We start from the raw sequence: 16,966 nt of genomic DNA, 5'->3' as shown, positions 1-16,966 counted from the left end.
AATTAATTTTTTTAAAAAAGGCTCTTTTACTGCAACCTATTCTGAAGCCTGACAAGCCACCTGCCCTTCCCCTGCCTGTGCACAGAGCCCAGGGGTCTCCCAGCTGGCTGTCCCACTCACACCCCCTCCAACCTGGCCTCTTCTCCCTGTCAGTGCACATCACAATGACGGTGCCTCTCCATCTGTCTGACTGTCTGCCACACTAGAAAATAAGCTCTGAGTAGCGCTTCTGTTGTCCACACACCAGAGCCTGGCACGTAGCGAGCCCTCAAAGAAGGTTTGCCGAGGTACACTGCGCAGTGGTAACGTTAAGTTACCCGTGCTTTTTTCTTTTTCCCACATTTTATGAGATGCCACTGTCATGTTACTTATGTACACTTGCATCTGTGTGTTTGAAAAGAGCAAGGTTTTAACAGTATGGTTTGCAATGGCATGAATCATATTACTTTAATATTTTACCCTAAAAATACTAAAATACAGCTTATCAGTCAACATCACTTAAAGGCTCCTACAATCCTGCTCTTTACAACACCTTTTCCTTTATCTCATTATCATTCCCGTGCACACATTTACATCTATTGTAATCACACTGTTCACTGGGATTATGGGTGAATTTACACTAGACTTCCCAATTCACATGTAGAATTGAGCAATCTTAATCTAATAAATAGGCACTGGCTGTCACAAAGTGGATTAAAAGTGGGTTTGAGGGAGATGGTTTAAAAGCTATAGAATGCCCCGGTGAAAGATACTAGAGGTACATTTAGAAGGCAGATGTACTGACAATAATTTAGAAAAAAAGTGGTCCTCCCACTTTCACTGCCATTTCAAGCAGGTGCCCCTAACTAAATATATTTAACCCTTTCATGAGGATCCAAATCCTCATGGTAAAGTTTTCATAATCACACTATGCTGTATCACTGGGGCAAATGGGGCCACGCTATCTCCTTTGCCGACAAACCTTTGTTGGCAAAACCTTTGTCTCCTTTGTCACTTAGTACCCGTTTCTGGTCCCTAACCTCATTTTCGTAAACCAAAAAACAATTCTGCTATAGAACCTAATCCAAAGTAGAGATGAAGGGCCTACAGTCAAGACTAGGAGAACTTTTATGACCTACATGCGTGAGCTTTAGTGTGACTAAAATGTTGGCACTTGTGTATTCGGTCTCATCTCTTATTCTTAGACATAGTTCAGAAAGTGAAAAGTATTAGATAAATCATTTATGTAAAACTGCTATTTTAATGAAAAGAAATGAGAGTCCAGTTTCAGACAGAGTTCTAAACAAGACACTCTCCCCATCTTGCCCCCAGCAATCCTTTCTAAAGTCACAGAGGCCTAAAGTACCAAAGTACAAAAGGGAGTAAACCTGTAACCACAGAGGACAGGATAAGAGTCCCCGTGGAGAGCTCATTTATTAAACCTCTGAGAATCAGAAACTGAGTTGATAGGAGTTTTAAAAGGTGAGAGGCTGAATCCTAGGATGTGCAAAGGAGGGCTGGGGCTAACTGGCCAGGCAGGAGCTGGGAAGAGCTGGGTTCAGGCTAAAGGAGCGCAGAGGACAGAGGGCGGAGGGCAGGGCAAGGGTGGAACCGAGAACTCTGGAAAGAACTGAGGTCCATCCGTGTAGCACAGCTAAACCTCCCTCTACTCCACTCTGGATTCAATGCAGGGGAGTCAACCAAAAGCAGGTGGCTCTCTCCGAGGGAACACGAGCACACCGAGGGAAGGCCCTCACCCTAGCACGGGGGGCCCGCGACCTCCCTGTCCGCTCCCACAGACGCGCCCCGAGCACAACCTGTCAGCCTTCCTGGGACTTCTCACCATGTGTTTTTCTTGAATAATACTTTTCTACAGCTTTTATTCATGTGGTTGGGATATTAAAAAATGAAAGCAGGTGCCAGTTGGGGCTTCTAATTATTCTCAATTTCAAGCCATTTTCCCTGATAAGATACAAAAAAAGCAAAAAAAAAAAAAAGGAGGTGGGGGAGGAAGGGACCTATAAAAATAGGAATAGCCACACCCACAGAAACTTCTCACAGTGATGAAACTGCAAGGAACCACCTGGCAGGGGCCTCAAGGAACCTAAAGAATGTGGCTTAATCTGTATTCCAAATGTCACCTTTCTGAGCCAGAGAAAAACAAACAAGAAGGAAAACTGTACCTTGCTTCCTTTTAAAAGAAAACAGAAGTGTGGCTTTTACTATGGAAAAATCCATATTTGCTTATAAAGGAAGACACAAAAATATCAAAATAGGTGTGCTATGGTGGTGGAATTAAGTATATTTTTTCTGTTTAAGCTTTCCTTTTTATAGTACTTTTCATAACCATAAATGTGAACCAACATAAGAAAGGAAGAGATCTTCATAATCAAAGTGATGTGAACATGAGAAAACGCTCCATCATTCAGACCCAAGTACTGAACACCTGGAAATGTGCTAACCACTTTCACAAGGAACACAAAATGTCTTCAAGAGACTCATGTTCTCAAGACCTAAACGTGAAAACAGATAAATTCTAATCCTGCGTAAGTGTTTGTGCTATGCGTCTATGCCCCGCAACCAAAATCCAGCTCAAACTAGTTCAAGCAATGCAAGGGAATTCACTAGGAAGATACTGGGGTGGCTCACAAAAATCCAAAAACTACACGGATCAGGATCACATCCTTTCAAGTCTGCCACCAGAAGAGAAAGATGCTCTTCTCCCAGCTTTAATCTGAAAATCCCAAGAAATTTTATCTGATTGTCCTGATCTGGGTTACCTGGCAGCCCCTGGAACAATCTCTGTGGCCAAAGGGGCAAGACTTTTAACAGAAAATGGGAAGGGTAGGGTAGGAGGAAAACACTGGCCCCAGGAGGAATCCTCCTTTTGGTACCCAATAAAAGAGTATCAAAACCAATTATGAACAATGTCCTTCTTGTAAGAGTACAAAGAAGGCTATTAAGCTAAGTAAGCTAAGAGATGTACAGCAGCTTGTCATATGGAAAAGTGGAGAAAAACACTCCAGGCAAAGGGATGGCAGTGAGTTAACTGTCTTTTATCCTGTAGGTAGCAAGGATTTTTAAGTGATTTGCAGTGGATTGTTAGGGAATGACATGTATAATCTGTTCAGTTTATTAATTTTTTCCAATAAGACAATAGGAAACACATAGAACCTGCTTGGGAATAGAGACTGATGTCAAGAAAATTGGTTTGAGGGTCACTGCAACTGTCAAGTTAATAAGTTATGATAGGGCCAGAAATACGGTGGGGAAGAGGAAAGGTAAAAGAGCCTTCAGTTCAAATTTATCTGAGAATTTTTCCTTTCCCCTTTTTTACACATACACAGCCACAAAAACAAACCAACTCTTTATTTCAGTATAGCATTATCCAACCAATCATTCTAAGTTGCAAAAATGGGATTGGATTTAAGACATTTTAAATGACAAAACAAACATTGTCTGCCAAATGATCTTTCAAAATAGAGACACAATACAAGAAATTCCATTGCGCTACATAAAGGTTCAAAGCAGCAAAGCTTATTTTAACTTGGATGCATAAACCAAATAGCCACCCATTACCAGCATTCTCAATAGGTTTCCTAGCAATCCAAAGTATTTCTCCCAAGTACATTTCATCTTTTCAGTTCCCTTCTAGTGTTCTGAATTCTTTGGCTTAGCTGCTGGCTATAAATAGGGCATTTGGTGATTTGTTTCAACTGTGTTCCCTCCCGAGAACAGGCAGACACACATACATATACACACACACACACACCCCAAATTCAAAAAGTACTCATTTTTTAATTCTTTAATCTCCTCTAAGGTACTCCTTATTTTTATAAGGCTCAGTCTTAGATGATATAAATGATTACCTACCTGCATATTCATAGAACCATTCTAAGCACCTCTTACTTGAAAAGGCTTCTTCTTCAGTCTTTATTCTAGTTGAATCATATTTTCTATACATGCTAGAAATTGAGAAAGGAGTTTTAAGTTATTTAAAGATACTGAATTTTTTTAAGTAGCAAATAATTTTTATTCTTTTACCCAACCAGACATCCATTCAGTCAGCATTTCATGTATATTTAAAATATTTCACTTCTTGCATTTGGAAGCTTCAGCTCTTATTACTATGGTTTTAAACACAGACATACCCAGTATAAAATTAAATGGTAGGCAGTTAATACAGGTTTTTCTCTGATGAATAAATAATCTGTAAAAACTGAACAGAACAAGTATTTGATATACTCCTTCCTACCTCTCCAGCCAGAACTATCTACAGAACAATAGTGAGATACAGCAAGAAATATCGATGGTGTTCTCTTCAGTTGATGACCCTAGAACTCACTCATGTCTCTGCATTAAGTTCTCCTGACTCCCGTGTCATACAAGTCAGGCTGGGCACAGAACGCGGTCTAAGGAAGAACCTGGCAATGTCAGACACCCCCAAGGAACTTGCTAAGCAAATAAAAAGAAACATCAAATTATGTCCAAGCCTCCAGGAAAAAAACCTCAGTAAAAAGAAGTAGAGAGAAACCCTGGCTTCTGCCCTTCTCCTATCATGCCCCAGCACTGTGGAAACCGCCGCATAAGCTGGAGAACCGAGTCAGTAAGCACAGCTGCCTCCTCCTGCAACACTGTGAGCCTCGGCAGTAATTCCTTATTTCATGACGACACAGGGCTGAGAACCAAGACAGTCCCTACTTGGGGAGGGGAAAAGAAGCAGTATCTTTAAAATAGTGATTTTGATAGAAATATTATGAGTATGTATAAACTGTCTAAATAGTCATAAACATTTATGAATAGTTTTTATTTACATAGCAGATAATATAAAATCATTTATAATTCTTTTTAAATGAGCATTTATTCATGATCAAGAATTTCACCAGAATATCTGTGTACACAGTGCATTAGATATTCTGGGTTTTAATACCCCCCCAAAACATGGTTATAAAGTATTAAGATACTGAAACCGCAAACCACCAGTTTTGTATTTCTTCTATAAAAAGTAGCCACCTGGAAACAAAGGTGGATACCCAGCCAGGGGTTCAAACAGATTTGCTCCAGCCCTGGGCCTGGACATTCCTATCGCCGCTCAAAGTCTGTAACTAGTCAATATCCTGGAGACCTCTATATGACACTACAATGTCTGAATTACTTAAAAATACTCTACACAAAAAAGGACAATGGAATAACATTCAGCAAATTAAAAAAATAAACCCAAAATACCAATACACGTTATTACATGGATGAACCTCAAAAAAATTATGCTAAGTGAAAGAAGCAAGGGACAAAAAGACCATTTATGTGAAATGTTCAGAAAAGGCAAAGCTGTAGAGCCAGAAAGTGAATTCATGGTTGCCTGGGGCTGGAATTAAGGACAGAGATTGACTGTGAACAGGCATCAAAGATCTAACTGGGGGATGGAAATCTTCTAAAACTGGTTTGTAGTGATGGCTGCACAACTCTTAACAACTTAGTAAAAAAAAAGCACTGAATTGTATCCTTAAAATTGCATATATTGTGGTATGTAAATATAGTTGTTTTTCAAAAAAGACCAAGAATGAAACTCAGATAATGCTACCTGCCCATCCTCTGGGTAACCAATGAAATGCTATCAGTGAGAACACCTCACACCCTTCTGTAATTCAATTACAAGTTTCTAAACTGGCTTCATCACAGTACATGATATTAGACTATACTGAAAAAACAGTTAAGTGCTATATAGTCATGCTAAGTGATTATTAAATTTAACAATTCCCTGATAATCATATCTATACCACCAAATGGTCAAAGAGTTTGGCTTCACAAAGCTGAATCACTGGTCTAAACGTTGGTGGTAATTATCCTCTAAATCATGGCTAGATCTTCTTCGAGATAGTATTTTCCACTCATTTGGGATATGAATGGTGACGTGATTTTCACATTTTCAGAGTTCATCTCTTTAACCCTCCAAGAGTTGTAGCATATGAAGTATCACAACAAGAAAGAAGCAGAAAAATCTCATCCAGTTCCCTTGATTTATCGATGTGGCAATTCAGGCCACATCAGTGAAAGGAAGTGACCTACAGAGCCAGAATGGAGGATGATGGGAAAAAGCAGAAAAGATTAAAATGATGAGGTTTGTTCATTGTTTAAAAAAAAAGAAAAAAAAGACAGAAAACAGAAAAAAATCAAAAAATATCTATTAAAAGCTGGATGAAACAGTAAAGATGTCTAAAATAAGCAAGTCTAACAGACCCTGGAAGTTACCAAAATTAGCAGTTCACTTGTCTCAAAAAGAAGTGGTTTCAACAGTCTTGTTTTTCATGGTTTCTAACAAACTCTCACTCTTCTGAGAAGAAACGTCAGTTCAGCTAATATTCCAGGCAGGCTTAGAGCGCTTGGTACAGACAGCTCTCTCCAGCCACTCAGCCCAGGTCCTGGCAAAGGCAGCTATGCGATCCCTGCAGTTGTAGGTAGTGAGACCCTCTTAAGGAATAAATACATACCAATCCTTAGGTCCACAGACAGCAAGCCCTTAAAAGGAAAGAAAGAAACTCTACACCAGTTTTGGTGGATCAATGGACTGAGATAAAATTTGAATTTTTAAGAACTCAGATTACCTAATTTGTTTTTGTTTCATGAACCCACACGTTAAGTAAGTATCACAAACTAATTACACTTTGAAGGTTTGCCTGGCAGGACCAAAACAACATTCCAGTTGGCATTTGTATACTGAGAAGACCCACACCAGGCCTGGGTAGAAAGGTGCCTCTTCGACACGTATGCTGTCAACGTGGATCCACTGTCTCTGCGACGTACCTATCGTGTCTACTTTTCTTGGCAGATAAATCATCTCCAGAGGCAGGTCTTCTCTTTTTCCTCGGCGGCATCACTTTACTAAAGCAGTCCGAAGAACTGCAAGACCGCAGACTTCCTACAAAACAGTGAAGAGCACAAAAGTAAGGAATGCCACGCTGAAACCGTGCCAAAGAAGATCACTGCTAAATGAAGAGCGTTCACGGCTTATACCGCAAAGGGTTTACATGTTATCTGTAAATGCTATAAAGTGAAAAAATGCTTTCTCCTCTGAGAAAATGTTATAGTCAAGAAATAAACCTAGCAGTGACACAAATTAAGTTAATATTCCCCCCAAAAAACACACCAGAAATGAAGTTATCATAATTTAAGTTTACTCTCCAAAAATACTAATATAAATCATCTAGGCTTCCAGCTTCTTTTCCATGTCAATGTTCCTTCAGAAGGAAACTGCACTACTACCTCATTTCTGTGCTTCATTAGGCAAGGCCAGCGGGACTGCTGACCTTGGGTCTGAAATACATACAAGCACATCAGTCCCAACACTCTTAAGCTTCAAGGAACAGCTGATTTTTAAAAAACAGAATTTTGATTCTTGAGGCAAAAGCCTGACATGATCTTGAGCAAAACTTCCATAAAAATTTTTAATTTGTTTCTGCCACTTTGAGTCAGGGTTTTCTGAGGCATACCTTTCATTTGGTAAAAGACATTAAAATGTAACAACAACATGGAATACCTATTGAGACCTTACAGTCAGCCAAGCCCTGCTCTCTCTTTTTTTTTAAGGACTTTGATTGAGATATAACTGACATACAATAAACTGCATATATTTAGAGTGTACAATTTGATATTTTTTTATTAGTAATGTATATACAGCAATCCCAGTCAGGCCCTGCTCTTAACACGTACATATATGACCTCACTTAATCTCACAACAAGCTTATGAGAAAAGAATAATCGCTATTGCCTAAGCAGATAAGAAAACGGAGGCAGAGTGGGGTCAGATAAGCGGCAAAACTGGAATTCAAACCCAGACAGTCTCACTTCAGACTGTCTTAAACCATTATAAACTACAAGATAATTATAGTTAAAATACCCCATCTTGGCACAAGTACGATCAGAGATATTATGTCATTTGGTACCCACAATAACCCTGAATGACAGGCAGGGCAGAGATAATTATCTCTACTGACAGATGGGAAAAACTAAGGCTTAGACATTCAAGAGGCTCTCTAAGGTCTCGGAAGTGCTAAGTGGTGAATTTTGGACAGCACGTCCTCCTCCTGGCCCTGGCAACTCGGTGGGAGGCCCAGGGCGCTCAGCAAGCCTTGGGGACAAGGCAGCGCCGGGTGCTGGGGTCTGAGTGCTCTGCACTCAAAGGACGAGCTCCAGCTCCTCACCCAGGCACGCGGCTCAGTCAGTCAGTGACCTACCCTGGGTCCCTGGCTCATCATCTGAAGAATGAGAACAGTGAGCTCTACGTCTCCAGAACTTCGTGAGGGAAAAACATCTACTCAACACGTGCTCACGTGTCAAGTGCTGTGAGTAGACAGATGTTGGGATCTGAGTGCCACAAGGGAGGTGTGTGTGCAGGCTGGGCCCGCACGCTCACCCAGTCCTCGCAAGCACCCTATGATGGAGGCATCCGTAGCATCCTCGTTCTTACAAACGAGGAAACTCTGGCAGAGAGATGAAGGGGCAGCCGGGAAGCAGGAGGGGAAGTCGAGGATGGAACCCAAGCAGCTCGGCAGCGGGGCCCGAGCTCCCCGCCATCGCCCGCCGCCTCCTCCACGCAGCCTCAGCAGCAGTGACTGAGCAGCAGGGGACTAAGGCCAGCGTCCCGGCAAGTGTGGATGTTCACGCGCTGGGAAAAGAAGCCGAAGACCTGGGTGGGGAGGAAACCTGGGTGAACGTGCTGTCCCGAAAGCCAAAGGACGAGGAGTGCACAGGGAGGTAGCTGGGGAGGAGGCGGACACAGCCCGTTGGCAGCGGTCAAGTGAAGCAGCGAGAGGGTGGAGACGGGGCTCCAACAGGCTGGGGAGGGATGCGGGTGGAGGGAATAAACACAGTGAACATGGACAGTTCTTTCTAGAAAGCTGCGTGGAAGGCAGGGAGAGAGTCGTCAGCAGCTAACAGTCCCAACTGTGCTTCAGGAACACACCAGCCGAAAGCACCTCTTCTGCCACAAACCAGGACAACAACGCGAACGAGGCATGGGCCCAGCACCGGGTACCAGACCCCGCCGGCTCTTTTGGCACAGAGGCAGCGCCCACCGGGCTGAAAAGACGACCCTCAGCCATCCTTTCCCGGGGCCCAACCAAGGTGGGAGTAGAAGGTTCTTCAGAGACACAAGGCACACTCATCTCTCTCTCCCCACAACAGCAGCAAGAACAGGAAGAGAAAGAGCCAGAGGACGTGCTACCCACCACACACGCCTCCCTGTGAAACGGCAGTCCTGTTCACACTGAAGCGCACAAAAAGGTCTGAAGAGGTGCACAGAGACCCAAGCTTTTGCAGACTTATTCTTGTCCATTTATGTCCCGGGGTAGGGCTGAATGAAAAAGTGCACCCCGCCTCGCCGGAAAGCCTGCCACAGTGCTCAGAAGTGACTCTGCCTTCAGCCTCGAGGCTTACTTCTCCCACCTGGGACACGCGCACGTGAAGGAAAGACATAGTCTCCTGGTGCTGGTCATGGTCGGGTTCTGAGCACCTGGTCCAGCAGTAACCTCTCCCTCCCACCAGTGTCCGCAGAACACAGAGGAAACGCACTTATCTCCTCAGCCCGTGGGAAGGTGAACACCACTTAGAATAATGTCTTCACCAATATAGATCAGTTCACCACTATCTGCCTCTTCACGGAAACACTGGCATATTGTCTGGCTTTCAAGGATCCCTAATTGACAAGAGTATCATGTTTCTGGTAAACATACAAACATCACAAAGTAACTTTTTCAACTTTCTCTTACTTTTTTTTTCCTTACTGACAAATGCTTTCTGTTAAAGTTTCACAAATCACTTTTCCTGGTGTAAAACCTCCTCATATTTTAGTCCCAAAGCATCCCACTGGCATTTTGTTCTTTCACTTATTCCTGTGGCACCTGTTCAGATCTCTCTGCTCCAACCATCAGCACAAGCGAGTGGCTGTTAGGGGCCATCCTTCACAAAGAAATGGTGTCTGTCCAGATGCCCGGTACAGCTCAGGCACCTGCTGGCTCACCGACGCTCTCACCCCACCTCACAGGAAGGATGAGTCCAACTCACACCCAGCCAAGTTACAAAGCACGACACGGCACTGCTCCACAGGCAGGATCCTGGAACCCATGACAGTGAAAAGTTTTAGGCTATCTCAAAAGAAACTTTTTGATGCTGAGGAAGACAAATTTACCTAAAATAATTTGTCAACATGAACCAAGTCAACAAAAATACACAGAGAGCACACAACTCAAGGCTTGGTGGCCCTGAAACTGCTCCCCCAACCCCAGCATGGCTCCAGGGATCCTACCTGAACAAAAGCAACAACTCCGGTTTTTAGGTTCATGCACAAAAGTACACCCTGGTTTACAGAGTTCCATTTGGTTCACATGTGCAGACACAGCAGCTAATATAGCATCTTAGTACAGTAATAATACGGTATACACAGTACTGAGAGTCCTACAGTAAACTCTCAAATATTTGTTGAATAAATATGTTCCTAAAGCATGTGTAAATCAAATTCTGCTAAAAAATCAGTACATTTCCAGAGATTCAAAACATCTATGAATAGATAACACACCACCATTTCAGATTTTTTTCCCATTTGTCAGTTAAAACAAGCACTTGACTCTAACTTTCTTGGCAGGTAGGATTTTTTTTTTTAAACACAAACATTCAAGAATGTTTGCTTCTTAAAATAACTGATTTTTTTTTAATAATAAAAATACTTAAGTCTAAATGAATGTTTTACAAATTTGTATTTATTTGAATCATTAAATTTAGACTTTACTGCCTCAGAACTTATACCACTTTATCTATCTTAATTAAACTTTATTTTTAAACTAAAAAGAAAATTTATTTAGCAAATAATATAAAGAAGAATGTTATGGAATGTTTATGTTTCAAAGAAGCTTTAGCTGTTTTAACCTGCTACAAGTATCCACTTATGTACAAACAATCTGACATTACAGGTAGAGGCAAAATATTAAGGCTGGCGTTTTAAGTTATTAACTATTCAAAGCACTTCCAAAGTTATCTTCACAAATCTGAGAGGTATTATTACTGCCCCAATTCTACAGATAAGAAAGCTGGCTGATAAACTGAGCACCTGAAAGTTCCTATTCAATAAATACTTAACAAGTTAGAGACACTTAACCCATAAATTGATTTGAAATGATAGCGCTGCAAGTTTTCAATATCTGCCAACCACCCAAGAAAAAACAGTGATGAAAAAGATTTTAGAGATCCACATTAAATCTCATTAGAAATGTCTGGCAGGTACTTATGAAAGAGGAAAAGCCTTCTTATTATAAAAATAAAGAAGTAGGAAGAGGAAGAGATGAATAATCTCAACTAGTAATCCCAAACTATGATTCAGCCTCCTTCACATTATCATGATAGATATTCTGGTGTTCAGTCTATAATATTTGTACATTAGATGGGCAGCGACTCTGAAATCAACTCTTCTGACTCTCCCATCATTAGAAGCTCTTTCCTGATGCTGAAGTGTTTGAATGATCCTTAGGAAGGCAATAAAATTGTTTCTATTTTTTAACCAAAGGTTTATGATTTGAGTGCAGGTTCATTTTTTTTGGTTCAGTTTTTAAGGAGAACAAATAAATTTTTCTATTAACTGACCATAATTTCAAACAAAGCAGGTATTCAATGAATACAGCTATTCTTTTTACATTAAACAATTAGAAATACTGCCAACATTTTAAACATATCTATTCTAATATTTGGTCCCAGAAAACCAATTTTAAAGAGCAATTTGAGTTCACCTGGATCAAACCAAAGGCCTTTAAATGCCTATGCATCTGACTGTTTTGATAATAATTTAACTAATCATGTTATACTTAATAAATGGTATCTAAGTAGCTGCTCCACTGCTTTTTTTTTTTTTTTTTTAACCTTTTTGCTTATGGGTCTTAGGTGAAAACAGGTCCTGGTCAGGATTCATTTTTTGTAACACATATTCAATTGTGTGCCCAGTTTCTAGTCATCCCCAAATAAGAGGTCTATACAATTAGAGAGTTTTTCTGATTTTTCAAATTTAGTATAAATGCATGTTCCAATACAAAAATCTCACTATCTAATCCTCATTATAATGAGTTTGTTGTATCACATAGCCTTGACCCAATAACATTTTACATCTACATTCTGCCACTTCAATACTTTTTATATAGCCATTTCACCTCACTTTTCATTGAACAATGTCACAAAGATATAGTAACTTAAGTTGGTAAATAGGTTGCATTTTAAGACATCTCACCAGTATCTAAATATTTTATTTCATTTTCTTGAACGGAATATCGAACTACTTGCTTGCTTGAGTAAAACTATTAGTGTCCAAATGCGCAATTTTTATCCTACTACTTAAGACCAAAAAACTTCCTTTCCTTTCTCTCTAAATAATACTGGCCTGACATTTATCATCCTCCTTCATCATTTTCTTTCTTTCTTTTTCTTTTTTTTTATCTGGTCTTCTCTGGCTTTTTAAATTCACCCCCAGTATTTTGGGCTACTTCTCCAATTTTAACATACTCCCTTCTCTCTCTCTCTTTTTGGTAGAAGACTAAAAGCACCAAAGAAAAGTGTTAAAGGAAACAAAGCAGGAAGAAACTGGCCTCGTTTGCACTTGGTTTGGCTCTTCCACATACAGTGGTTATAGAAACTGCTCAGACTACTGATGGGTCAAGAGATTCAAAGAGGCACTACAGCGATTAACTTTCTCAGATTTCCAAACATTACAGATGTTATGTTAATTTTTAAAGTATCCTCTGTCAGGTATGGTAATCACAAGTGATGCTATAGCCAGATGGGGAAATGTTAATGAAATGGACTACTCTAAGAAATTACTAATGCTAATTGACATTGACTGCCACGCACAAGGTACCAGGCACTACACCAGCAAGTCACATACCAAACATCAGACACATCCACTGTCTGCAAGGGCGAAAGAGGCATAAGGCCAAACACACTCTCCACTTTCGTCTTCCTTAATTATAGCTTACAGTTATTAAACTGCCACATTCAGGTTAAATATTCAAATGTGAAATTACTATGGTAACAATACTCATTTAAATCCAAAGTTCAATGTTAACTACATAATGTACAAGACTCAGAACTTAGATGTTTTATTACCTTAGCCAAGGGAAAAAGAACCTAAAGGCTTTACAAACACAAAATCGTTTTAAAAAAATCAAAACTACACTAACTCTTAAGTTTAAAAAAATCTCTCATACCTACCAATATATTGTTCCAGAATAGGAGAGAGAAATGTGTTTTTTTTAAAACTTTTAAAACTGACCCTGAAAATTAGCTAAAAGTTAAATTTAAATGTGTATCAATTGAAACATGATATACCCATGAAACAGAAAATCAGGCAGTCATTAAAAAATAAAGCTTTATAAATGTGCTGCTATGAAAAGGTCTCTAAGGTATACTGAGTGACAAAAACAAGAGGCACATACAAATGTATACTTGTATTTGGGGAAAAAACATATCATCATCATCCTCATTTGGGAAACAGATGCAAGAATAGAAGCATTACCCCTGGAGAGTCAAAGGTATAGTACTAGTGGGGGATGGGAGCTGGGCTTATAAAATGGGATGGCAACCTTTGCTTCTTTACACCTTTTTGACACTTCTTTTAAAACCATGTGCATACATTGCTTTTAAAATTATTAAGGCACTGTAATAAATAAATAAATAAATAAAATTATTAAGGAAATTTTTTTGACTGCCTTGAGTTGACCTAGATGTACTAAAACAGAAAGATGAAGTGAAGTGACCCTCTGTGGCCTGGCCTTCTAGAATACACTCCCCCTTCTCTCATTCCTTCCCCTGGAAGGAGGAATGTCTGATCTAACTGGTGATCCAGTGGGGAGGCACTGAGCAGAGGGGCCCAGCCCCTTCTGAACTCCCTTTCAGATCAGCCTGCCAGCAGAAGCTGATACCCTTCCACTGTCATAAGTGGTGAGTGAGAGCGGGGCCGGGAGGTGTGCTGTGCTTAACTAGCTGTGGCAGTGACTGCATGTAAGACTATCTAATTAAGGTGAAATCCTGAAAAGCTTATGCATTTTTGCTGACCCTGAGCTGTGTTTTCCAACACGGCTGTTACTTCAGTCTCCATCTTGGGCTAATTTTCAGCTGATCCTGAACCAATCTGGAGGGGAAGGTAGGGAGAGTTCTAAAACCCAACGACCTCCAAGATACACCATTAAGTTAAAAAAATTAAACGAAAAAAGAATGATGCTATATAGTATGTATAGTATGAGCTCAATGATGTTAAATTTAAAAAAAAAAACAACCCACTACTATAAAAATATATGCAGGTACAAAAATGTCTGAAAGAACAAACATTAAGCAGCACACTGGCGGAAGGCTGGACTGGGAGATGAAGGAGGACTATAGCTTTTTACTTCATTTGCTTTTGTGCTATTCACAATTCTCTAACAAGCATGTACTCATGTACTACTGTGTTAATTTTCAAAAACTTTAAATATATTTTAATAATTTTTGCTGGAAGTTCTCATAACAGATGAAATACTGTAACTACAGATCAAATGCAAGTTTCTGAACTTTATATCATTACAGTTTAGAGAAGTGGTTCTCAAAGTGTGGTCTCCAGACCAGCTGTATCAGCATCACCTGGGAGCTGGTTAGAACTGCAGACTCTAAGGCCCCACCCCAAACCGACAGAATCAGAAATTCTGGGGGTGGAGTCTAGTAAGCCATTGGAAATAGTTCCCCTGCTACCCCCAGTGATTACAATGCCAGCTAGAGTTTGAGAACCACAGGGATAGAGAATTGTTTACAATAATCAACTTTCAATTTCCCTATTCATAAACCCTCCGGACCTATACAACACACACACATGCCCATACCTACCTAATCAACTCATTTTACATCTCAAGTCAACATTTATGGAAAACCTTTCAAACTGCACAACTGCAGCAAATTTTTAGTATAAACTAAAATACTTCAGTAGAGAAATGATTATCTTGAAACCACTGGGGAGAATCCTCAGCCCCTTTAAAGGAATTGAAGTACTCTGTTATAAACCAGAGCCCTACAATAGACTTCCTCCTGGGAAGGAGCTGTGACATGGCTACCACCATACACCCTGAAAAACATTCTCAATGAAGTAACAACTTGCTAATGGAATGTATTATAATAACATAGAGCATTCTCAGCTAGCATTTCTCCTTCCTAACTTTATATATTAGGAAGTTTATTTAAAATTAAGTAGTGTTAGCATTTATAGATACCTGTTTGGTGATCGTCTTGGCCAACGTCTTCTGTTAGATTCTGCAAGAAATATGTTCACTATTATCAAGAAATCACATACCATACAGCAAGTTTTAAAATTCAGTATTTTCATAAACAAGTGATATCTTAATATCTGTAATCTAAATTTTTATCAAATACTCTTAAAACTACTACTTTAAACTGCTGGTAGTTTTCTCTTTAAAAGATTGACTTACTAGCTTATTAAGGGTGTGGTAGATCTTATGAATATTTGCCAGTGTTGAGAGATGAGAGTTCAGCTGAAAGTCTTTAAAAGAAAAAGGGGAAAATTCAGTGTCATTTATTTCCCATACTGCAAAAAAACTATCAAAAAAGAAAGTTCAGAAGTGAAGATAAACAATTGTTTTGATACAACTGAATACTATCGCCATTAATTTGATACTTATTAAATAAGATACAACATGCAACTACCCGCCTATCTGCTAGAAATAAAGTCTGACAACAAAGTTAAATTCCCAACCAAATGTTAAAGTTCATGAAATTTTCATGTGAATTGTAAGGTAAAACAAAAATACTTCAGGAGTTATAATAGCCTATCAGCAATGAACTTGAGCTTAAAAGAAAAACATCAATAATGCTAGCAAATTAAAGTCACACAAATAGAAGGCAGATCTCAAATGAAATGTGTTCACTTTCTCTTTCTCTTCCCCAGAATTACTAGCACAATATCAAGCTCCCGGCAAGAAAATAATAGGAAATCATCTCAACCATTTGGCATTTCTTACAATATACTTATTTTGTTGGCTCTTATACAACATAGAGCAGAAATGGAATCTAAGCCCCTCCCCCTCCTAATTTAGCAAACACAGACAGATCAAAGGACGATCCTGCAAGCTCCCAGTCTGAAAGGCCAGGGCTCTGGGATGGAGTCTATAGTTACTTGCACTGCAACAGTAAAATATGCCACAGAACCAGAAACACAGAGCCAGAACTCACACTCACAGAGAAACAAGACCAAACCAAAGACCATCTCCCCGTACCATCTCTAATAATTTCAGAATTACACACTAAATCGTACACACAAGACGAATTAAGTTGCTTCATCATACAATCATGCACAACATAAAACTTTAAGTTAAACTGTTTTGAATCTCCAATTTCAAATGTTTTTTATACAGTTAAGTATGCTTGTCTACATATTGGGCTATGTGAATATGAGTTAAAAGTCTACGAATAATTTCATATTTGAACAAGCATCAAGAGAAGTATTTTCATAAAATATCAAGATTTACATTAGTTCCTTTTCTTTACTATCATAAAGATTAGTAAAGGTTAGTCTGAAAATAACCTTGAAAAGATACTGTAACTTTCCAAGTTATACCATTCTGATAAAAAGAAAAAAAACCACCCTTCGCTGGAATATTTTATTTGGGACACATATGATGATGCAAAGCTCGGACACTACAACACAAATTGTCTCTGCTGGGGCTGGAGTCTCTGGGCTGCTGCTCCGAATCTGGAAAGCAAGCTGACTTGCTTGCCAGTATTTAGAAAGCTTCATTTTCTTTTCTAAATCGTGCCAGGAATCCAGGTCTGGGCTGGCCTGGAGGACAGGGGGGCCAGCAAGGAGCAGAGCCCCTGCCATGCATACGCCACTGTCAGGAGCAGCGGGCTGTACATGTACATGCACACACGCCTGTGCACAGCTCTGGCCCACCCGGCTGCAGCCTGCAGCCTGACACCA

General features: G+C 39.9%; 1 protein-coding gene across 5 annotated transcripts in view; it reads right to left on the bottom strand.

Annotated features, from left to right (window-relative positions):
* The window catches only part of DCUN1D4 (defective in cullin neddylation 1 domain containing 4), a 69,003-nt gene that overhangs the window by 33,145 nt on the left and 18,892 nt on the right, over positions 1-16,966 (bottom strand). For all 5 annotated transcript variants that reach the window (XR_009052600.1, XR_009052602.1, XR_009052601.1 and 2 more), the window contains exons 2-5: positions 15,459-15,529; positions 15,243-15,282; positions 6,781-6,895; positions 3,853-3,944 (exon numbers count right to left, since the gene is read on the bottom strand). Coding sequence is in view for 2 of the 5 variants with exons in the window: in XM_057726719.1 (XP_057582702.1) it covers positions 3,853-3,944; positions 6,781-6,895; positions 15,243-15,282; positions 15,459-15,529 (318 nt within the window). In the remaining 3 variants the exon portion in view is untranslated. The remainder of the gene's footprint in view (positions 1-3,852; positions 3,945-6,780; positions 6,896-15,242; positions 15,283-15,458; positions 15,530-16,966) is intronic.

This window comes from Hippopotamus amphibius, chromosome 3 (assembly GCF_030028045.1).
Source record: "Hippopotamus amphibius kiboko isolate mHipAmp2 chromosome 3, mHipAmp2.hap2, whole genome shotgun sequence".
Classification (NCBI taxonomy): Eukaryota; Metazoa; Chordata; class Mammalia; order Artiodactyla; family Hippopotamidae; genus Hippopotamus; species Hippopotamus amphibius.
This window is presented reverse-complemented; position numbering and strand designations above follow the sequence as displayed.